Source organism: Plecotus auritus (genome assembly GCF_963455305.1).
Source record: "Plecotus auritus genome assembly, chromosome: 5".
NCBI lineage: Eukaryota > Metazoa > Chordata > Mammalia > Chiroptera > Vespertilionidae > Plecotus > Plecotus auritus.
The window spans coordinates 182,103,846-182,127,704 of NC_137776.1; the positions used below are offsets into that span (position 1 = coordinate 182,103,846).

The window sequence follows — 23,859 nt, forward strand, 5'->3', positions numbered from 1 at the left end:
TGCTTCGTGTGTGTATCTCACATTCCCTACTCAAGGGTCGAGATTTAGCAAAAGTAACCCTCGTAACTACTTCCAGACCATTCTTTTTTTTTTTTTTTTAATATATTTTATTGATATTTTACAGAGAGGAAGGGAGAGGGATAGAGAGCTAGAAGCATCGATGAGAGAGAAACATCCATCAGCTGCCTCCTGCACACCTCCCACTGGGGATGTGCCCGCAACCAAGGTCCATGCCCTTGACCGGAATCGAACCCGGGACCCTTCAGTCCGCAGGCCGACGCTCTATCCACTGAGCCAAACCGGTTTCGGCTACTTCCAGACCATCCCTAAGTGCAGTTGGCAGTGGAAGCAAGGCGCGGGGAACACCACAGCCCGTTTGTGCTCGGGGGCACGCGCTGCTGCCCATCATGGCTTTTGCATGTGATGGTTGTATCATTATAGCAAATGTTTCCGCTCAGGGTCTCCCAGAAAGGGTCTTGGGGACCCCCCCCCCGGGGTGAACATTTTGAGAGCCATTCCTCTAGATCGGGCTTGTGGCTGGCTGTCCTGTGCATTGCCGGGTGCTTGTTGCCAGCATCTCTGTCCTCTGCCCACTCGATGCCAGAGCCCCTGCCGAACCCAAATCAAAACCATCTTTGGGCCTTGCCAGCTGACCCTGGGGACAAAACCGTCGCTGGCTTTTGTGGACAACATCTCTCTACGGCTCTAGATCTTAGGTGGCAGCTGAGTTTCGTTTCAGGCCCAGAATGCTGTGTTAGGAGGGATTGAAGGACCACAGCTAGTTTCAGTGGGGTGGTGTATCCGGATTGATGAACAATGTCTGCCCTGAGTACAGGATAGAGAGTAACGGTATAGAGGCTGGGATTGATGAGCAATGTCTGCCCCAGTACAGGATAGAGAGTAACGGTATAGAGGCTGGGATTGATTAGTGATGTCTGCCCCAGTACAGGATAGAGAGTAATGGTATAGAGCAGGGGTGGGCAAACTTTTTGACTCGAGGGCCACAGTGGGTTCTTAAACTGGACCGGAGGGCCGGAACAAAAGCATGGATGGAGTGTTTGTGTGAACTAATATAAATTCAAAGTAAAGGAGCGGAGGGGAGAGCAAGAGAACCGGATAGAACAGCAGGATCCGGCCCGCGGGCCGTAGTTTGCCCACGGCTGGTATAGAGGCTGGGATTGATTAGCGATGTCTCCTCCAGATGCAGAGGTGCAGCTTGCCAGGGTCCATTAGTCGTGTCTGCCTTAGACGCAGACCATGCATGTCGCCTGGGGCTCTGCCTCCTGACGATGGCCGGCCCCCGTTGCTGAGCCTCCCTCCCCCTGGGCTCCCCCGTAGGTGTTCATCGAGGACGTCAGCAAGGAGTTCGTGGAGGAGTTCATCTGGCCCGCCGTCCAGTCCAGTGCGCTGTATGAGGACCGCTACCTCCTGGGCACCTCTCTGGCCAGGCCCTGCATCGCCCGCAAACAAGTGGAGATCGCCCAGCGGGAGGGAGCCAAGTATGTGTCCCACGGCGCTACGGGAAAGGTGAGACAAGGGTGGGCCGACTGGGGAGGCCGGGCAGAGGGAGGGGGCCAGGGCTGCAGAGGGAGACGTAGGCGCCGGGTGATGGACAGATGGCCCTTGATCACTTGTGGGCTTTGCCCCATAACTGCCAGGTGCACAGCGGGCGGACTGAATAAGGAATATTACTAGTGTGTGCATTTCCACGTGCGGTGGCAGTGATGTCACCCCAGTTGGCCAACTTGAGGCTGAGCGTTGGGGACATTGCCACTGGCCAAAGTCACAGAGCACGCGTCGCCATCTATGTAGTAGAAAGGGTCAGAAACCCCGAGTTAGCAGAGGTTCAGGGCCCATACAGCTGGGCTCAGATCCTGGCTCCCCCCACTTTCACGCTGTGTGACTTCACCCCCGTAGATAAAATGGGACCAGCTCAGGGGCAGTGGGAAGTCATGAGTAGGGTAATTCCTATAGAGTGCTCAGCATAGGCCTGGCACGTAGTGAGCGTTCAGTGACAGGGATGTGCCCTGGTCATACGATTATCAGGCCTGACCTAGGGGCTCCTGCAGGCAGAGGAAGATCAGTAAGAAAATCAGTCAGTGCAGAATAAAAACCTCCTCTGTCCCTGCTGCAATGAGCTGGCAGTGAGATTCCCCGTTCCAGGAGGTATTTGAGGTGAGAGCCGGAGACCAGGGTTCTGGAAAGGCTCCTGCCGGCAGAAGGTCCCTCCTACCGTGCCATCAGGACTGAGGGTGGGTGGCATTCAGGGCTGGTAGAGTGAGTGGGGGAGTGTGTGATGGGTCTGGCCATGGCTTGAGTGGCTCTTGGGGTCCAGGGAGAGACCCCCAGAGAAACTAACCCACAAGCAATAGCCACCAGCAGCTGTGTGCGCTGCTCCATTTGGCCACCAGAGGGCACCAGAGGCTTGTATTTGAGACCTTCTGGTGCCCACCCTGGAGGAAGCGGCTGACCAGGGGCCTCTGGTCCCGGAGGGCTGTGGGTCTGAGAACGGCACCCTCTGCAGCAGTTGTGTGGCCCCTTGGGACCTTGGGCTGTCCCTGCAGTTAACACTCCGTGTCCAAAAGAGGAGCAGCCAGACTTGGAACATCTCTGGGGGCCTCCACCGCCAGCGTAGTCCAGAAAATTGTAAATTTGTGGGCCGGCGAGCCCAGCCACCTGCAGGGGCTGAGGGCTGGCTGGCTGGGGGCGGGTATCACATATCAGGAGGGGGCCCTGGGGCCCCTGAAGGCAGAACCAGGGCCGGGGGGCTGGGCCTGCGGGAGGCAGGCAACCCCAGAGGCAGATCCCAGTAGGACATCTTGGCAGAACGTTCTGGAAGGGTTCACCCTGCAGAGAAAGAGCTGGGGTGTGCCCGGACTCAGAGGAGATCCCGCGAGGCGGGTCCTGAGGTTCTGGCCTGTGGCTGTGTCCGCTGCTGGCCTCTCTCAGGTGCAGGGACCTAGGGACCCGGGTCCTTGTTCCCCCCGCAGGGTCGTCACCTTCACGCATCTGTTCATTCGCTCTGCGCACTGAGCACTTGTCCAGCACGGACGTGCCTCCACACCTGGGGGCATTTGGGGACTTGGAACCCTGACCTAGCAGGGAGTGAGGGACGGTGACACCGAGACATCCGATGGAGCAGGTGTTGGCCAGCGACGCCCAACGGGGAGGGCACCCAGGCCGCAGGAACAGACTGTGCAAAGGCCTAGAGCTTCCCGCCCAGGGCCCTGCCCTGTGGCACCTGGTACAGAGCTCAAGCTGGGGTCCGTCCCTCCACACCCCACGGAGACCCTGACCGCCCCCCCGGCCCCCCCAGAGAGCTGCACAGAAGCCGGGGTGGCTCTTCCAGGGCCTCCTCCTTCCCACCCGTTTTGGAAAAGACGCCTGGAAATCTGAGCCTCGGACTCGGGCCGGGGTGCGGGGAACAGGCGTTTGGTAAATGGCGCCATCTGCATGGCTGGCCTGGGAGCAGATGGACCACCCCCTCCCAGCCCTTCCCTCCCCGGTGGGCGCCGCACCCACTCTTAAACACGTCTGCACGTGTATCCGCACATGGATGCACACGGTGTGTGTGTGACAGCTCTACCCCGGCCCCCTGGGGTGCTGCCAGGGGCTAGCCTGGTGCTGAGGGTCCTGGGTGAGGGAGTGGAAGGACCCGTTGGGCCTCGGCCCTGGTCTGGGGCAGAGTTTGAACCAAGGCCACCTGTTTGGCTTCTGGGAGGGTCTCTGGCTCTGGAACAGATGGGTGTCCCCATGGCGGGCTGACACCGGCCCAGGGTGCGTGTGGGAGGAGGCAGTGGCCACCATTGTTCTGGGGAAATGCGACGCCGTGGGGAAGAGTCTCCAGGGCTCCCCGCCGGGGGCGTGCTGGCGGGGCCCTTGGGCAGGTGGGACTGCGCCGCGTCCGTCCACGAGATGGGCCTCACATAGAGCCCACCTCCAAGGCTGCTGGGTGCGGCGAGCTCCGGTGTGTGGAGCCACGGAGTGAACGTGGACTGTGAGCATTAGTATTGCCCGCCGGCTGTGTGACCTTGGGCAGGTGACTTCACCTCTCTGAGCCTCACTTTCTGGGGGTAAGCATCCGCCTGGCCCAGGTGGCTCTCCCAGGTGACAACCAGTGTAGCGTAGGTGCTCACTAAGGGATTGGGGGGAGGGATTGGGGGGAGGGGGAGGGGAGCGGCTGACCAGGTGCTGCTCGAGACCCCAGGAGGTAGAGGACAGCGGCCCCCGCCCTCAGCTCCTGGCTCCGCGGAGCGGGGCTGAAGCCCGTTTCCCATGTGGCCTGACAAGACTCTGGAAAATAACATGTTACTCCCGCCTGGCCCGCGGCGCCCGTGCAGTTTTCGCGGTAGGCGCCAGGTCCCTGCTATTTCCGCGGCGCTGTCTCCCAGCCGCTGAGCTGATGGGAGGCGGGCAGGGCGCTCGAGCCATTGTCTGCGGGGTCTGGGCTGTGCGGCCGAGGCCGGCTCTGGGGGCGGCCTCTTGCATCATCATCGTCAGTGTCTAGGATGATGTCCCCTCACTGGGGTGCCGGGGGACCCTCCCTTCACTGCAGAGGACACAGGAGCCGAGAGGCAGGGCGACCCGCACAGGGTGGTGGGGCAGGGGGGCCAGTGCCTTCTATCTCTGGGCCTCAGTTTCCCTCTCTATTCAGAGAGGAGCCGAGGGCCCTCGGCCGTGAGCTGGTTCCACCCCTCCCTCCAACCAGCCATTGTGTAGCTGGGAAGCTGAGGCTCAGGGAGGAGACGGGGTTCCCGATTGTATGGGTGAGGGAGGGAGGGCAGGTCACAGGAGGGGGAGGGGGACCTTCAGGAAGAGGCTGAGGTGTGGGCAGCTCTCCCTGCCTGGAGGTCCCCCAGCCCTGCACACATGTACCCCCAGAAGTGTGCATCCCTGCCATGTACCTAGACATGCGTGCCCTCCATCTCTCCACATGCCCACACATTACATGTGCAGCATCTTACTTTAGCCTGCTGTGTTTCTGCATCCCCTGCCCCTCACCCCATGCCCACGCTGACACACCAGTGCATGCCCAGAAGTCATGGCATTCGCCACACATGCCGGGCGCAGGGGCACCCTGTCCGCACACCAGCTCGGCTCTGTGCTCGAGACCTGACTGCCTGTGGGGCAGGAGCTGGCGTTTCTTCTCCAAGAAAGCCATTTCCATCCTCACAGCAGGCTCGGACCCGTTCAGAAGGTTCTGAAAGAGCCGTCCAGCCGCCTGCACTGAGCAGCCCGCACTGCTGACACACACACACACACATACACACATATATACACACATACACACATACACACACACCCCACCCCGTCCCCACACCCACTGTGGTCCCTGACAGCCCCCCCATCCCCACACCCAGCTGTGGTTCCTGACACCCTTCCCCGTCCCCACACCCAGCTGTGGTCCCTGACACCCCCTGTTCTGTGTTCCAGGGCAACGACCAGGTCCGGTTTGAGCTCACCTGCTACTCACTGGCCCCCCAGATTAAGGTAAGAGTTGCTCCTCTCAGGGGCCGAGGCCTGGGGTTCTGGAAGGTGCCAAGGACAGGGACAATGCACCTGAGCCTTCCAGGGGCGGGGAGCGCCCTTATTTCCCACAGAGAGTGCCCCTCCCTCACACCAGCTGCCAGGGGACAGCTCTCTCTCCCAAGGGGCTGCCCAGGTGTCTGGGTCATCAGGGCTCTGGACGGACAGATGTCGCTGTCCTTCAGCCCGTGTCCTTGGCACCCCAAGGTCTGGCTTCCCGGGTGCAAGTGGCCGATTTCTGGGCCCCTCCCAGCCCTCCTCGCCCCGGTCGGCCCCTCAGTGAAGGCCCGGCTCCTCGCAGCTTCCCGGGCCCTGACCTCCGGTGTCTTGGATTCTTTCCTGGGTGGGAAGGACCCTGGGGACATCTCTGCCCATGGATGCCACCCGATCATGAGAGCACACGTCAGCAGCACTACCTAGCCTGCTGCCCCTGCCCCGCCCCCTGCAAGCCGATCTGTGTGCATTCATTCATCCACCCCTTCATCTCCTCATTCATTCATTCATTCATTCATTCATTCATTCATTCAGCGTTCACTCAGGCCAGCCTCCAGGCACAAGGCTGAGCAGTAGGGATACAGTGCACACCACAAACGCAGCCCTGTGGCCACGTTAAAAGAAGATAAAGCTACAGGTGACATCTTTCTAATAAGATGCTGTATTGAACCCTGTGTTCAACATGCCATCGATGTCGCAAAGTCACTGCGGTCTTTCACGGCCCTTTCCGTGCTGAGTCTTCCAGATCCAGCGTGTGCTTCACGCCAGGGGGACGGCCAGGCTGGGCACGGCGCCACAGCGGATCCTGGCGGCCGTCCTGGCACAGGTGTAGGGCTGAGCTCCCTGAGGCCACTTCAGGCTGAAGCTCCAGAAGATGTGCCCCCTCCCAAGCCCCAAGGGGCCCTAAGGGGTTTCCACTTTTTCTTACGCGGGCCGGGCCATCTTTCTCTGTCCCTTTAACCACCCCCAGCTGCTCGGGGTGCCCATGGCCTGGAGGTGAGCCGTGATGAGCTCTAATGATCCATTTTGACCACAGACACCGGGCCTCTCGGACGGTCGGGACTTGCTGTGGGCCGGTGCGCGTGGTGTCTGCTTTCCGAGTCTTTGTCTGCGGAGGCCAAGCCCAGGGGCTGGGATGGGGCTCAGGCAGGGGTGCAAGCTGGGCGCGGAGCTGGGGTGAGGCCAGGGATGCTCATCCTAAGGTTGGGGGTCTTAACCCCCCGCCACGCTCACCCCGCAGCTCCACAGCCTGGAAATCACACCGGCTTCTGCATCTAGTTGGGCCGTTGTGTGAGAGGCAGGGGGCAGGGTCCTGCTTGGCCTCCGGGGTGAGTGGGGGCTCTTTGCTCTGAGGGCCTAGCCCTGCCCCCCCCCCTCCAGGCGGGAGGAATGAGCTCAGTCCCCCAGTCAGGCTCTGACTCCCCTCCCTTCCTCGCCTAGAGCAGCTCAGGTTCGGAGAAGGGAAGCAAGAGAATGGGTTTGGGAGATGGCGTGTGTCATCTCTGGTCTCTGCTGCCCTGGAGCAGGGCCACTGGGTAGCTGCAGGTCCGTGGACCCCATGGGGGTGGGGGTGGGGGCTGGCCCTCTGACCAGGGGTGCTAGTGAGAAACGGGAGGCTTGTTTAGTTCAAACCTTCAGGGCTCATTTGGGGAGACGGAGACCCAGGGGGCAGGACCCGCCTGGGGATACACGACCATCCTGCCATGGAGCGTGGGCCTCTTGAAACCCACCCCCAACGTGGGGGGGCCCATCCTTCCCTGCCTAACGGGGTGCCCAGGGACGGCATCCTCTCTGGGGAGCAGGGGAGGCCCCAGGAGACCATCGGAGTCTCCTGCCCCTTAGCAGAGAGGCCAGCCTGTGCTCTGGGGCGAGGAGAGCCCGCAGCAGGGCCCCCATGTCTGACCCCTTGCCCATGTCCAGGTCATCGCCCCCTGGAGGATGCCCGAGTTCTACAACCGCTTCCAGGGCCGCAGCGACCTGATGGAGTACGCGAAGGTAGGAGCCGCACGCTCCCCTGGCCCTCGCCTGCTGCCCCGCACGGCCTCCTGGGGGCCGCGTGGACCACCAGCTGGAGGCTGGGACCGACCCCCATGCCTGGGGATGGCACTTCTGTCCAGCTGCCCGCCCCCCCTTTTCCGGGCACCTGTGCCCTGGGCCAGCCAGCCCCACGGGGGTGTGGTCCCTGCCTGAGCTGGGCCTCTTCCTCTGCCTCCCCTTCTCCTGCCCCTCTGCTGCGTGTGTCACTCAGGGGACAGCTGGGGGTGGGAGCCAGGCCATTTCCTGCCCCTCATTACCTGGCGGCTAATTGTCCCCCGTGCCCTCCCGCGAGCAGGTAGGCGCGCTGAGGAGCCGCGGCCCACAAAGGCTGTGTCGAGCCAGCCCTTTTGAAGTACAAGTTGCAATAAAACATATTAGAAGTTTTACATCAAGATCCTTAGCCTCTCCCCGGGGAACCTTTCTTTTTAGCGGCTCGGTGGCAGCCCTTGACAAACAGCCTCAATCAATCAGACGGGGGAAAGCAACGCGGTGCACACACCAGAAAATTGCTCAGGTTTTTAAATAGCAGCCGCCCGGGCTGGCTGTGCGCTCTCGCTGCAGCCGGGGTGCCACGTGGCAGGGGACGCGGCGGGGACGCAGCCCTGCCCCGCCGCCAGCATCCCATTAAGACCTGGAGTGCTCGGAGGAGAGATCTCCCACCATCTGTTGTTTTATTATTAAGAGGGGAGTTTACAAGAGCAAGCCCATATGTTGCCAAACAAATTGTCAAATAGCAGAGCTATTAAGGGAACGGCTTGGCGAGGCCTTTTCGTCTCCCTGATCGGACAGGATCTGGAGCATGTTTCATCTTTAAGAGTAATGAATTGGAACCCCCGCCCCATCCGTGTTCTCACGCCTGCCGTCAGGGTTCGAGACAGGGCCCGGCTGGCCCAAATGCTGCTCTTCGCATAAAACACTCAACCCCAAGCTAAGCTAACTTGCTCCCGGGCTCCCCAGCAAAGGTGAATTTCAGGAGTGTCGCTGTCCCTCCTGTCCCGGCCGGGGGGAGAAGGCGCTGCGCTCAGCTTCCATCCCCAGTAGAAAGTTTGCCCCGGGAAGTCAAGCCCGGGTCCCTCCTCGACCCACCCTCCCTCGGAGGCCGGTCCGACCCCCCAGGCGGGAGGCAGCGTTCCTGTGCCCAGGAAATGGCCAGAATAACGGAGCAGCAGCCAGGCTTTGTCCGAAACCCGGAGCCAGGCAGGATCTGGTTCGGCTCAGGCAGGAACCCACGGGCTTGGAGACGCCCTGCTTCCTGGACGCCAGCGCCGAGCCAGAGGGGCTGCGGGAGCCCGTGAGAAGCAGCCGCTGCCCTCACCACGCGCAGGGAAACAGCACTCGGCACGGCCTCATCGTTTTCACTGTCACCGTCTCCTTTTGTTTTAATGTATATTTTTACCGATTTCAGAGAGAGGAAGGGAGCGGGAGAGAGAGAAATGATGGGAGAGAATCATTGATCGTTTGCCTCCTGCACGCCCCACACCCAGGCATGTGTCCTCAACCGGGAATCGAACCGTGATCTCAACCACTGAGCCAGGCTTTTTTTTTCCCCCTCCTTTTTTTTTGATTAAGGTATTACAAATGTGTCCTATCCCCCCGTTGTCCCCCCATTCCCCCAGTCCTGCCCTCACCGTCATCCCCTGTTGTCTGCGTCCATCACTTATGCTTATATGCATACGTACAAGTCCTTTAGTTGATCTCTACCATCTTCCTTTTCTAAGCCAGCATCTGAGTTTGGCGCAGGGCAGTGTTCTGTGTACACGTGGAAGATGGCTCATTTCCTGTCCTCGATTGCGATGGGTGTCCTGGCGGGGGTGGGGGGGGCATCAGGACAGAGAGGGGAGGGAACATAAGAGGCTTTGGTCAGGGACTGTCGCTATTTTGGGCTTTTGCAGTGCTGCCATCCTGTCCTCTCCTCCTTCCCCTCCCTCCCTTTCCCGTCCCTGCCCCGCCCCGGGCCCAGTGGGAAAGAGAACCTCCGCTACCCTCCACCAAGGCCACTGGTTTCCCCGCCCAGCAGCCTGGCCGTGCCTTGCAGGCCCCGGGGTTCCGGGGTTCCGTCTGCACAGAGCCCCGGTCCCCACACCTGGCCCCCTCTGCTGGAGAGAGCTCCGGACGAGCGTAGATTTGACTCTGGGCAACTTGGGGGGACCAGGTTGCCCCCCAGCACTGAGCAGCCTCTCCCATTCGCCCGGGTGGTTTAAATGGAAGAACACAAACATTCGAGAAGGCTTGAAAAACAACCCCAGAGGGTTTTTGCCTCATTTCTTTGGAAATTCCCTCCTTCCCTCCTTCCTGGGAATGAGGGCTGAGCCCCGGGGTGGGGGGGGGCGGAGCCGCATCAGGAGAGATGGGGGTGATGCCGGTGGGACCCGATGGGCCTGGGTCTCCGAGCTTCCGGGACCCGCCGGGCGAGGTGCTGACGGGCTCGGGGGCAGAGTGTCCAGTCCTGCTGGCTTAAAGCAGCCAGACTGGGCCCTGAGCCGCCTCCATGGCAGGAAGTGGGGGAGGGAGAGCAGGACACGACGCGGGCGCTGGTGCCCGGTCCACCTGGTGTCCTCTGGGGAGCACGGGGCCACCAGGGCACCCGCCTCATCTTTCATCCAAAAGGCCGAGAGGGTGCGATTGTGCCCCTTCAGAGCGCCGCCAGCAGCCCCCCAGGCCCGGCCCTTGAGCCATGGACTGTGCCGCTGGGGAAGGAAGCACAGTCAGAACCAGTGGGGAGGAGGGGGCGTGCCTGAGCTGTTCTTGGGATTTCGGGGTACTGGTGTGGCACACACTGAGTGCTTCAGGGGCCCTGGAAGTGTCAGTCCAGAATTTTCCAGAAGGAACCTGCGAATTCAGCGTCCACTCTACAGCATCCCGGACGCTCGGTCTTGCTGCTTCTGCACGGCACACCGAGGCAGCTGGGGGGTTGGGGGGAGACTGCGAGGCTCCAGGTCTTGCTTCACGGGGCCAGAGTTTGGGGCTCGCTATGACCTTGAAAGAGAAGCGAGGCGGCTGGACCTGGCCCTCCCCTCCGCTTCAAGCTCCCTCATGCTGCCCTGTCTCCGACCTGCAGCAACATGGCATCCCCATCCCGGTCACCCCCAAGAGCCCGTGGAGCATGGACGAGAACCTCATGCACATCAGGTATGACATCAGCCCGTCCACGGGGCTGCCTGGCGCGGGGAGCGCCTGCCGGGCGGGCCAGGGTGTCGTGGTGGCCGGACACGAGAGGTCCCCTCCCTAACGGAGTGGGGGGAGGGCAGACCACGTCGGACCCACTTGTTGCCAGCTCCCCCTGCAGCCCTGCTGGGTGCCCGGGAGGTGCCGGCGCCTGGCCTCCTCTGGGTCGCGGGCGGAAGGGCTTTTGAGGGTAAACCTCAAGGATGAGGAGGGAACAGCATGTGCGAAGGCCCCCGATGTGGAGCCCTGGGCCTGTGCCCCGGAAGACAGACATATCCAGGCCCTGTCTTACCACCTGCAGCTCCCACAGCCGGCCGCTGGGCCCAGGGTGTGCCGGGCGAGGTCAGCAGCGGTTGCCCCGGCAGAGAGAAGGGCAGGCCAGACTAGTGTCGTGGGGTGGGGGTGTCGAGGTGTAGCCATGTCCCTCTGTCCCTCCCCGGGTAACCTCTGTCTTCCCTTCCCCTCTGCAGCTACGAGGCTGGGATCCTGGAGAACCCCAAGGTAAACCCTTCTCCGCTCTGCTGGGAGCTGCTCGGCGCCCGTGCGGTCTGATGTGTTTGTAGCCTAATTGGAAATTTCATGGGGGGCGGGCGTGGGGCTGAGGCCGAGCCCTGCCTGTGTTCCCGACCCTCCCCAGCGGGCCCCCCACCGGCTGCCCCCGCCGTGCTGCATTTTGAGATCCCCCCACCCCGTGCTCTCTTTCTAATGGCTGCTGGATGAATAGGGGAAGGAAATATTTCAGGGCAGCACGGAGAGAGGGTGCGATTGTGCGACAATAAAGAGACAATTAGGCAGATGAGACACTTGTGGGAGGGCCCAGCCGGTGCCCACCAGCTCTCAGGCCACCGCTGCCTCCATGGGGGGGCGGGATTAGAGCCTCGGGACCCACATGTCTGGGTTTGCGCCCCATGCCTGCAGGGCAGGCCACCCCATCCCTGTCCCCAGCTTTCCCGGCTGGGCCTTGCCCTTTGAAGTTTAGGATTTCTCTCCCGGGGGGTTTCCCTTTGTGTGTCCCCTGCGCACCGTGGGAGGTGGGGGAGGCAGGGTGAAATCTATCCTGCGAAGAGAAAAATCTCTTTGTCCCCGAGGAAACGTGGCTGAGCCCCACACCCAGGGGCTGGTTTGGGGGTGGGGTGGGCTGCTGTGGATGGGGGTACTCAGGCAGCTGGGTCTGGGGGATCCAGGAAGGCCAGCTCGAAGGAAGGGTGCCCGGTGGGTTGGGTGAGGGTGGGGAGAGCTGGGCCCCTGCCGGGGATCCCAGCTTGGCTGCCCGCGGGCCAGGCCTCTGCGTCTGTGCTGGCGATAGGGCGGCGTGTGCCCGTGGCTGCTCCTGGAGCCAGGCCTGGGTGTAGCATTTCTCTCGCTTGCTTTCCTTGGTTCTGGCTGTGAGCACCCTGATCGCGTGGATGAGGAAACTGAGGCACTGCAAGGGAGTAGGTGCCAGATCACCCCGTCGCAGGAGCTGGCCCTCCGGCCTCCGTGGCTTCCCCACTGCCCACAGCTCCCCCCGCCCCCCCCCCTCATTCCTTCAACCCAACTCTGTCACTCAAGACAGGCTCGCACCCTTGTCCCCTGGAGGCTGATGGCCCCATGAGGCTGCTGCCTGCTGGCCACGGGTTTTTCCAGTTCATGCTCTGCTGACCCCACGACACTCAGGCCAGCCACCCCTAATTAGCCAGTCACTCAGCGCCCAAGGGGGCGGGGGAAGCTGAGCGGGGCAGAGCAGCTTCAAGGCAGGGTGTCCTCCAGCCTGCAGGGCCCCAAGCATGCTGGGAAAGCACTCCCCACCCTTCTCCCAGCAGCTGGTGGGCTCTCTCCTCGGGACTGGGGCGCAGAGCTGAGAACAGCAGTGGTGGGGTGTCCCCCACCTCCTAGGCCTCCTGACTAGTGAGGACAGTGGACGGATGAGTAAGCGTCAGAGAGGGTCTTTTTAAGGATTCTGCCACCCGGTCAAGGCAGGAAGGTTCCTGTGTGGGTCCCAGAGATCAGAAACCCGGGTTTGAACCCCAAGTCTGCTTCCATTGCTCTGCAACCTTGGGCAAGTTACTCAGCCTCTGCGCCTCTGACTGCTCATGCACACAGTGGGAAACCACAGCGCCGCCCTACTAAGCCACTGAAAGCCACCGGGGCACGGGGCACGGGACACGGCCTCAGTCCTGGAGCCGGGGGTCCGCCCTCCCCCCCGAAGGCCGCTGAGAACCTTTGGGAGGAAGGGGCCACCGTCCCCTTTCATCAGGACAGGCTGGGCTGGGTGGGCCCCGGGGAGACCTCATCCCCGCAGGGCGAGGGCCACGCTGGCCGCTGCTCCCGGGCTGCTCCAGGCCCCCCTGGCGTCTCTGGATCTGATGTGCGTGGGGGGGCGGTTATCCTGATCCCAGAAATGAGGAGGTAGCAGTGAGGGGCCGGGGAGACACCTTGCTCCCTGAGCTGCCCGGCCCCCCTGGGGAGGAGCTGGGGAGACAGCCTAGGGGACTGGGGCCCCCGCCCCCTCTCCAAAAAACGCCGGAGACCTGTCGAAGGGAGGGTTCGGAGGCAGATGGTGGAGCCATTTTCTGCCTCCGTGAGGGCTGATTGAAGAGCAATGAGGCAGCTAATGCGAAGAAAGATAGAAATTTACTTGCTTTAACTTCATAGTGCCACAGTGAAAGAGTGCATTCAGCGCCGGCCGCCATATCTGACGGATGAATAAACCATCCGCAGCATCGATCATGCCTCTACATCATGGTTCAGTTCATGGGCCATTTGCTCCCAATCTCTCCTCCTCGGCCTGCTTCATGCTTTCTTTCGCCTGCTCCCCCCGACCCCCCACCCACCCCCTCTCTTTTTTTCTTCACTGTCTTCCCTCCCCCCCCACACAGCCTCCCCCCAGATGACATTGGAAGTGAGCCCTCCCGCTGGGATGGATAAATAGATGGTATTGATACTCGGCTACAAACTATTTGTCATTTGAACTGGGCTTTGAGGAGGGAGAGCGTGAGCCACCTTGGAATGCAAAGCAAATGTCACTTGACTTCTATTTAGTTATTTTCCTTAATTGGCGCTGTCGGGGTGTCGGGAGCCGCCAACGGCTGCCTCCTGCTCCCACTGTTGAGTGCTGGGGCGCTGTCCTTGGGGTCTCCCATCCTCTCCTCCCGTGCACACCTCCCCATCCCGTGGCAGGAGAGAGTGACAAGCAGAGGGCCGGGCACAGCCGGGTGGAGGTGAGCGGGAGGAGGGCTTGGGTGCAAGGTTCTGGGTGCTCAGTGCTGGCACCCCAATTGGAGCTCAGCCTGGACTGGGGGGGCAGAGAGGAGCCCTGGGCGAGTGAGGAGAGGCTGCTGAGTCGTGTTGGTCGCCCAGAGTCCCAAGTTCGGGTTCACTTGCCCAGGGATGGTGGTCAGTGGGGCTGGGGAACGTTTCTCTGAGCCCCCCAGCTGCCTGCCCCCATGGCTAACCATGCTGGCTGTCTTTGGCCACCCGCCTCGTGCTGTTGCTCAGCCCTCAGATTATTGAAACGGCTGGGAAACAGCCTGGGGTGGTGGAAAGAGCACTGGACAGGGAGTCCAGACTCCTGGCGACTGGCTCCCACACCAGTGGGGTCAGGCAGTCGGATTAGAACAATCGCTTCTTTGTCCTTGGCTTTCTCTCTGGTCCATGGAGACATCAGGCTGGGGCCCTTCAGGACCCAGTTCCAATGACCGTTCGTAGCTGTTGTGGATTTGGGGTCCTTGTTCCCGCCCCACACATGGACACGTTCAGGAATGCGGCTGGCCGCACGTCACGTGACACTTTGGAGGTGCCAGGGGCTCCAGCAGTCCCCGTAGGAGCTCAGAAGGAGTGCCCAGGACTGAGGGGTTTCTCAGGGGGGGGTGGGGACTGGGGTGGCCGTTCACCCTTCCAGGGAGCCAACAGGCAAAGTGCCCGCAGGCGCTCTGATGGCCCACCTGCCCTCCCACCTGCAGAGCTGGGGACAGCTGGCACCAGGCCTTGCTGGCATTTTCCTGGGTGATTTTCATAGCCAGGAAAGACTGCCTCCCTGAAGTGGTCCGGCAATCACAGGCAGGTCATTTCTCCCATCCTACATGTGAGGGAGCAGAGGCTCAACGGGGGGAAGCCGCTTGCCCAAGGCCCCAAGCCTGAGGCCTTGACTCCACCACCCTGAAACCCAGCACATGTTTGTGGAGGACCTCATGGGTCCCCTGCCCTGGCTGCAGCCACGGCCCCTCCCCCTCAGCCTCTGTGTCTCCATCTGTAGATGGGGTAACAGTCCTCGACCTTCCTCCCAGGAGTGCTAGAAGGACTGGAAAGAAACTGTGCACGGGAAGGGGAGTACGAATGTTTGCAGGGTTTTAAAAGCAAAGATTCGGGGACTGCACTTCCCAGGATGTCACAGGTGGGCAACAGCTGGGCCTGGGGTGCCCACAGCCAGCCGTGAGCAGTCAGGCCCAAGAGGCCCCGTCCCACGGGCACAGCGTCCAAGCCAGAGCCCGGGGGGGCCGGGAGGGGGGGAAGCCGAGGCCTCGGAGACAGGAGGGAACGTGGAGAGTTCCAGGCAGCCAGCCGCCCTCCGCCGCGGCATGGAGACGAGAGGCCCATTTTCTGACGCGCCCAAGGGAAAATATACATAAAGGTTGATGTGTTTTCAAATGGGTTTTTTCGTAGCTCTTCTGTTTTCTCCCTGTGAGTATTAACCTCGGGGACCCGGGGCCGGCGCGGCTCGCTGGAGCACCTGCTGGGGTCACGCGTAGTCATTAGCTTTGCGGTCAGTGCGGAATAAACCCCAATCCTGGGAGCCTGCGAGAGCGTGCGCGCCCGCTCCCGGGAAGCCCGCCAATGCGCCGCGCGCCTCCAAAGTCGCCCTTTTCCTGCCTGACTTGTTCCTCTCCTGCTATATTCTACCTCCAGCTGTGGGGGCGTCGAAGGAAAAGATGAGATCAAGTTGAGGGGAAAAATTGTCTGATTTCTCGAGCCCTTTGTTTTCCCAGGCCCCTGGCAAGCGGGCTGGCTCGGGGCTGGGGGTGGGGAGGCCTGCTGGACTGTGCCAGCGGCCCCCCCGTTTCTGGAGAGGGGTGAAGATCTCTGAAGGAGGTGGGGTGCAGGGAGTCGGGGTCCGGCATGGTGTGACCTGGCTCTGGGCACGGCGTCGCTGACCTCTTGCTGTCCTTTGTCAGAACCAAGCCCCTCCAGGCCTGTACACAAAGACGCAGGACCCGGCCAAAGGGCCCAACACCCCTGATGTCCTTGAGATTGAGTTCAAGAAAGGTAGGTGGTGGCCCGGCCCCCGTGGCTCAGCGGCTGAGCGTCAGCCTGTGAACCAGGAGGTCACGGTTCGATTCCCCGTCAGGGCGCATGCCTGGGTTACGGGCTCCGTCCCCCCGTGTGGGGTGTGCAGGAGGCAGCCCGTCGATGTTTCTCTCTCCCCCACTCCCTTCCTCTCTGACATCAGTAAAATATGTTTAAAAATGAGAGGTAGGTGGCCGCCCTTCAGGACTTGAGAGGGTGGGCTCGGGGCCCTGGCTCCTCTTGGCATCCAGAAAGGCTGGGCACGAGCCCTTGGCACCCCTCCTGCATTTCTGGAGGTCAGAGTTCAGGCAGGGGTTTCGATGGCTCCCAACCTCCCCCTTCAGCCGGGTGGTGGGACCCACGGAACCTCCAGGCGTGGGAGGAAGGCACCTCGGCTGCTGTCCACCAGCTCACGTTCCAGCCCGAGCAGCCACTTTGGGGAAGTCACTCCGCTTAGAGAGCTGGCCCCATGGCTACAGCCTCAGCTAGCCCGCAGTTAGCTGCTTGACGCTTCGCCCCACGCCCCAGCCCGGGGTTCAGACCCCGCTCTTGGCTTGAGTTCTGATCTCCATCCTCACTGCTATCACCAAGAAGTGTTTGCTGGTCTGGCCTGGGCGCCCAGCCCTGGCACCAGGGACACCCCTTGCTCTGGGGGATGGAGGGGAAGGCAGGGCAGGGCGAACCAGGTCATGGGAGGAGCAGGACCAGGCTCAGGCTAAATGCTTGGGGGGGCGGGGGGAGGTGAGGGCCTTTCCAGGAGGCTGGGGAAATCAGGGAGGCTTCCTGGAGGAGGTGGTATACTGGGCAGGAGTTTGAGGAACCGAGCGGGGGCATGAGGCATGGAGGCTCTTGGAACTTCAATTATGGCCTCTCCCTGGCCTTTCCCAGCAGCCTTGCCGAGACAGCGGGCATGTTCTTCCCATTTGTTCAAACCCTTGAATTTCATGCCACTTGGGCACCTAAGGGTTCTCGGTCTGAGGCCCCTCAAGGCAACTGGAGCGCTAAGTCCCTCTTGTGCCCACTCTGTCAGGCCCGGCCTGTGGGGCATCATCTCTGAGAAGATGGTGGGCCAGACCCAGGTAGCGCCCCCCCCCCCCGGAAGGCCCCCCAAGAGCTCAGGAGAGCCATGGGGACGAGAGAGCCGGACAGGAAACGTGATCCATTTTCATGATTCGGGGACTGTCTGGAACAAAATAGACGGGAGGAACCCTCCCCGACCAGTCCTCATTCACCCGCGAGTTAATTTATTTGAAGTTTTAATCTAATTATTAACTATTTTAAAGGCTAAGAGGCTTTCTCCGGCAGCAGCACCAACAATGTCAGCCCCTTTCTGGGGCAGGCCCCGTCCACGGCTGGGCGAGGGAGGGGATAATAGGGCGGAGGAGGCAGAGAAAGGGACAGGGGAGAGGCGGGGGGTGGCAAGAGGGGCTTAAGGTTCATTATTGGGCAGACTTACATTTAATAGCAATTTACAACCAAGTTATAAAACCCCTGGAAATGGGGGTGAAGAATGGAGAGGCTGACAGCGCCTTGAGCAAAGCCCCTCCGAGCGGCGCCCGGCTAATAAAGACTCGAAAGCCGCTATTGAGCCCTGATTGGCACCCGGTCGCCGGCTCCATGGTAATGAGCTGGGCAGATGGGTGGGGGATTAGCCGCCAACTTTGAACAGCCTTCCTTTGTCACTGTTACAGCTCTCTTGTTAGTCCCCTAATACATTTATTGCTCATTTCACACCGCTCGAGAAAGTGCCCCTTGCTATTCAAAGTCAACCCCGAACCCACCCACTGCCCCCCCGCTCCACCCCCCTGGACTCGGCTGGTCCCACCCGAGCAGCCGCCTCCCTCCTGCCCTCCTGCCACCCCAGACCCCACTTCTCAGAATTCAGGGTGCCTGCTGGAGCGGGCACCGTCTCACCCGCCCCCCCATCCATCAGATGGCTGCGTGGGGGAACTGGGGTGTAGGGCCGGGGGCTGGGGGGCTGCCTGACAGACACGCAGGGTGTGTGTGTGTGTGTGTGTGTGTGCGCACCTCGGCCGGGCGGCCCCCCGGTAACTGGTGGGACAGAAGGTGCTCCTGGCATAAGACAATGGTGGAGCGTGAAATTCAATTAGTTCAGGGCCTGGTTCCAATTTCACAGCCCCTAAATGCAAAAGGGGCAAGGAGAATGGGAAGGGTGGGGGAGAGCGTTTTTATTGCATTTTCCCTTTCATTCCGGGGGGCGTTCTCGCCCCTCCGCTCCCCCCAGCAGGCCTCAACCTGCGCAGGGCTTTGCACGGAGTCATTTGGACTCCATATCTGTCACATCCATTTAAGGCGTTGCGGGCGGAGGGAGAGGGCGGGGTGGTGGGCCCCGGCTCCTCCGGAGCTCCAGCCCCAGGCCCACTGCCTTCTCCCGCCTCAGGGGTCCCCGTGAAGGTGACCAACGTCAAGGATGGCACCACCCACCGCTCATCCTTGGAGCTCTTCGTGTACCTGAATGAAATCGCGTGAGTGTCCACCCCGCCCCGGGAAACGCTGTCTGTGGCCAGCGCGGCCGATGGTCATGCCAGGGGCCAAGGAGCCGGGCCTGCGTCCCACAGGCAGCCTTGCCACAGCCCCCACTGTCTCTGGTTGGAGTCTTGGAAGGTAACACCCAGGGGGGTCTCCTGCACCTCGGGACCGGGACCGAGGGAACGATGAATAGAGGTTAGGGCTGGTGCCACGCAAGGCCCACATAGGGAGGTCACGGCCGTTACGCCTTAAACTCGCCCTGTGACGAGCGATCTCGTCCATGTCTGGGCCTCAGTTTCCCCCCATGTACAGTCTTCCAAGTCTGAGGACATCTGAGGTGATGCCTGACATCCTGCCTATGGCCCTGGGGCAGGCATAGCCCAGATGTGCCCAAACTGGGGCCGCGGGTGGTGGCATCGAGGCCAGGCTGGTGGCAGCACCGGCTCCGAGTGACTCGCTCTCCCCACAGGGGCAAGCATGGCGTGGGCCGCATCGACATCGTGGAGAACCGCTTCATCGGGATGAAGTCCCGAGGTGAGTCTGCCACCCCCCTCGGGGCCGGCCTCGGCACCCAGAGGCCCCCGAGATCTGCGTCCATTCAGGCATTGCCACTCCCCTGCTCCACCGGTGACTGGGCAAGTCCCGTCACCCCCACCAGGCTGTTTCCCTCCTGAAATGGGGGTGGAGGGTGCTTTGCCACTGGCTTCGGAGAGTTTTGTGGGAAGAGCTGTCCCCAGGGCAGGGAGGAGTCTGGGGGTCCAGGAGAGGTTCTGTGGAGAGAGGTTCCGAAGAGAGGAGGGCAGGCTCTCCTGGGCCCGGGGCACGTCGGCCGGGTTCGGAGGCAGGCGGTGCAGGGCTGATTTCCTTGTCATGAAGGCTGGACGGAGGCGGGCTGACCTGGTAGGGGATCCCGCCAGAGGGGGGCGCTGTGGGCTGCAAGGCGCTGTGAGCAGCCAGGAGGTGGTGGGTGGGGGCTTTTGGCTGGACTGCCCAGCCCGTAACCGCCTCTGGCTAGGCCAGGAGGGAGGAGAGTTTGGTCCCCAAGCAGGTGTCTCTTTCTTCTCTTAGTATCAGAGCCTGTGACTCCCTTTGTCCCTCACTCACCAAGGCATCGCCACCACCCCCTGCCCCTCGAGGACTCGGTTTCCCGTCCACACGTCCACACAGGGGCTCTCGGCTCCCTGTGGGGCTGTGATAGAGCTACGCTCTGCCAGCTCCAGGAGGGAGGGGCCCGCTTTCAGCAGTGAGAGCCCTGGAACTGGGCACTTGAACTTGTAAATACGGTCGCGGGGTTGCGGTCCCTGTGTTGGCAAGGGTTCCTATCGCTTTGCTTAGGGTCGATTTAAAAAGATAACACGGCCAGATAAATCCAGGCCAAGATGTAATCATGGCCTTTGTCCTTCAAGATGTTTAACTAAGATCCTAAAATCCAAAGAGAGCCGATGGCAGATTTCAGCTGTTGGAAAAGGGGGGCTGGTGCGGGAGGCAGGATGCTGGGGTTCTCACCCCAGGGCTGCCCTACCCTGCCTTGCCCAGTGACCTTGGACTTGTCATTTCTGCGCCTGGTTGCCCAGGGGTCGTGTGATAGGCGTGTGATAGGCGTGTGGGGGGAGTCCCTCCTTAGGGCTCTGAACTTTTGGGTTTGCCTCCACAAGTGTGGGGAGTGGGAAGTGGCCCCCGCCTCTCTCCTGCAGCTCTGCTCTGTGGGGCTGGGCTGTGATGGAAACAGCCTAACTGGAACTCTCCCGGAAAGGCCTTGCGGAGAACAATAGTGCTAATTAACTGCTGCCTTTTAACCTCTCTTACCTTTGTCTCTTACCTCTATTCACATCCCATTAAATGCCCTTTTGTCTCAGTCTGCCCTTGGGTTCCCTCACAATGTCAACCCTCCCAGGCAGACCTGGGAGGGACCTTGGGGAGCCTGAGACCAGCACCCTCATTGTATAGACGGAGAAAGCGAGGCTCCAAGTTACAGGCGCGTGGGTGGCAGGACCTGGACCGATGCCCCAGATCCAGGCAGGCTACGAGCTTCGGTCTGGAGTGTGGCCCACCCGGGTTCTGCCCCGGGTATCACAGCAGGAACTGGAGCAGGGGCGGGGCTCCATCCATGACTGTGGCCCCAGGAGGATGCTGCAAGGACAAGGCAACCTACGCCCTCTGGTTGCTTGGACGGGTCCACTAAGGCCCCTATGGCCATGCCCCTACTGTGCCCTTGGCAGGCATCACTAATTGATTGTGGATGTGTGTTGGTGCTTCAGGCAGTCACGACCAGTCCATCAAGATTGGTATTTATGGTGAAAATGAATTTCCTTATTGGAAAGCCATGGACTGGCCTGAGGTCGCTCTGAGGTGGCCTCCTGCTAGGCAGAGAGAGCCAAGCAAATTTGAACTGAAGGAGGCAGTGATAAAGGCCTGGTCTGGGCTATTCTGGGAAGACATTCTGGAGGGGGAGGTGGCCAGTTGGGTGGTGGGTTGGGTCTGATGGGAGCTGAACCCCTGGAGACCTGGCAGAGGTTGGTATAGAGCAGCCTTGGGCAAACTACAGCCCGCGGGCCGGATCCGGCTGTTCTATCCGGTTCTCTTGCTCTCCCCTCCGCTCCTTTACTTTGAATTTATATTAGTTCACACAAACACTCCATCCATGCTTTTGTTCCGGCCCTCCGGTCCAGTTTAAGAACCCATTGTGGCCCTCGAGTCAAAAAGTTTGCCCACCCCTGGTATAGAGGGTCTAGGCTTTGGTGCCAGGCTCGAGTCCCCATCCTGGCTCCATCACCACGGTGAAAGCCTCTCTGAACCTCAACTTCTTCGGTGAAATGGATTGTGTTCAGGTCAAATCGGGAGAGCTCTTGGCCCACAGTGGGTGCTGTGCCTCGATGGTAGACTCCATCTTTTCCCCAGAACTGGGCGCCATCACCATTGCAGGTCGGAGCCAGGCGACTAGCAGGCAGGTCTGACTTCTTTAGTAAGCCTACCACCCACCAGAGGAACAGATGTCTGAAGTGCAGCCTTCACCCCGCCCGAGTAGTGTGTGTGTGCCCGAGGGGAGGGGGCTGTCCCTCGAAGCACAAAATTCGGTCTCGCAACTTGCTGTGTGACCTGAGGCAGGTTGCTTGCCCTCTCTGCACTCCAACTGTCAACGGTGGGACAAGACTAGGTGATACTGTCATTTCCCTCTGGAAGTTCTAATTCACCTATGTTCTTAGGTGGGTTGTCGGGGGCGGGCGGTGAGAGGAGAAAATTGCTTCCTAATTTTAGGTGATATCTTGTTTTTATTTCTCCACTCCCAATGATTTGTAGTGAGAAAGAAAGAGCGGGGGCAATAAATTGGGACACTATGGATTGATTCTCCCACTACGGGGTTTTTATTAAGTCTACGGTAATGGGAGAAGCTGTTAATTTGCCAACTATATTGAGGGCAGAGTGGGAGAGCTATTGTCCGTATCTCTGTGTACAAGGGGAAATGTCATTTGTATCGATTTTACAAAGCTCATAATTGAAATTCGTTAAGGGCTTGTTTATTTGTGCTGTGTGTTTTTTTGTGTGTGTGTGTGTGTTTTGTTTGTTTTTTTATTTGGTTGGTTTTGTGTGTTTTTTCCCCTGGGGTTGGGGTGTTAGGGAGTTGGGCAGTGCTGGGTCTGGGGTGGCTGGCTCAGTGGCATCAGGGGCCATGGGGTCAGAGGGGCAGGGGCCTGGGGAAGCTGCAGATGGAGTAGCTTTCGCTGTATTGTGGCTGTTCACAGCGTCATTATCACATTATCTTTTTAACTCTGGAGGGGGGCTAATTAAGTGAAGTAAATGAAATCAGTGGGGAGGAGGAGGGGGGCGAGCCAGGCAGGAGGAGGGCAGGGAAGGAGCCAGCTCACGTCCTTCCCTCACCTTGTTCCTCTCTCAGCCTGGCCCCCCTAGAGCTCAACCCTCCTTCCTCCTTCCTCCTCCTCCTCCTCCTCCTCCTCCTCCTCCTCCTCCTCATTGCCAGCTTTCTCTGCCCTCTACTCTTTCTCTTCCACTCTTTAACCTTCTCCCTCCACCCTACCTATCTCTCCTCTCGTCTAACTTCCTCCTTATTTATCTACTTTCTGGCTAAGAAGGAACAAGGGCTGCCTGCCCGCGTACCCACCTGCCCGCCCACCAACAGCTTCACACAGATGGAACCTTCCAGGTGGAGAATGGAGGGAGACCTGCAAAGCAAAGGCATTTGCCCTTGCAGAGGCCTGGGGCAGCCAGCCCCAGAGGCCCACCCTGATTCCCAGGAGCATAGAGGATGGTTAGAGTCCCACCATCACTTGCCTCCCCATCACCATAGCAACTGCCTCTCTCCTTGGCCCTGGTACCTAACAGGGGAGTCCTTGGGCTCCAGCCAACCTCCCTTCCCCGGGTGTTTCCAAATCCTTCCCTCTGGATACTGCTTTCTCAGAGGACCAGAGCCTCTGGTCCAGGTGCCCTCAGCCCCACCCCCACCCCCAGCCTCCGGCTGAGTTCGGATCCCGCTCAATTCTGCCAAATTGCTCAGTCCGGGCTAACCTGGCAGCCTCGGGGACCGATGAGAATGGAAGTGGCAGCAGCTGTTTTGGTCCCCACCTCTTCCTCGTTGGTCCACTCTCCTCCACCCCCGCCCCCAGCTCCTGCCCCCCGCCCCGCAGTAATTATGGTGTGATTGAAGCCGCTCCGCAGAGAACTGCTGACACCTCTGTCTTTTTCCTGCAAACACGGGGAGATGAAAATAGACACTTGGAGCCGCTGTGCGTGTCACTCCGAAGATGTCTGTTGTCTCTTCCACAGTGACACCGAGTCTCAGCTGTCATTTCCTCCTTCTTTTGCTCAGTGGTTTGTATGCTGACTGTCAAAAGCCCCAAATCCCTCGTCTTTCAGCATCAGGCTTCTGTCACCGGTTTTTTTAGTCATTTTTTTTCTCCAGAAGAAATACATAGAACTCATCTACCCTTACCCCTGTGGAGAGGAGAGATCTTAAGATTCTCTCCCTCCCTCCCTCCCTCCCTCTTACACACACACACACACACACACACACACACACACACACCAGCAGCAACCGGAAAACAAGCCTTTTGATCAGTCACAATTAACTTTAACACCTTCGTAGAAAAGGAGCAGGAATATTAATTGTGCTGGTGTGTCCTGTGGCTGCCTGGGAGGGCTGACAGCTGGAGGCGGGTTCTGAGGGCTCAGGAGGGGGTAACCCTCTCTGCACTATTGGGAAGTGATGCTGGGGAGTTGGCTGCAGTGTCCTAGGGACAAAACCACTGTACGCATGCCCCTGGGGGTGGGCTGAGAGTGGGAAGAGAGTGTCTGGGCACTTAACTTCAGGCACGTGGTGTGGGACGTCAGGGCCCCAGCCCCAGCCCTGCAAATACAGCTGACACCATGCCC

The 23,859-nt window shown here is 60.4% G+C and overlaps 1 protein-coding gene across 8 annotated transcripts in view; it reads left to right on the forward strand.

Annotated features, from left to right (window-relative positions):
- ASS1 (argininosuccinate synthase 1) overlaps positions 1–23,859 on the forward strand; it is a 51,987-nt gene that overhangs the window by 15,331 nt on the left and 12,797 nt on the right. For all 8 annotated transcript variants that reach the window (XM_080668793.1, XM_080668791.1, XM_080668794.1 and 5 more), the window contains exons 5-12: positions 1,339–1,527; positions 5,434–5,490; positions 7,441–7,515; positions 10,616–10,686; positions 11,193–11,223; positions 15,873–15,963; positions 18,386–18,470; positions 18,944–19,008. In XM_080668793.1, the coding sequence (XP_080524919.1) occupies positions 1,339–1,527; positions 5,434–5,490; positions 7,441–7,515; positions 10,616–10,686; positions 11,193–11,223; positions 15,873–15,963; positions 18,386–18,470; positions 18,944–19,008 (664 nt within the window). The remainder of the gene's footprint in view (positions 1–1,338; positions 1,528–5,433; positions 5,491–7,440; positions 7,516–10,615; positions 10,687–11,192; positions 11,224–15,872; positions 15,964–18,385; positions 18,471–18,943; positions 19,009–23,859) is intronic.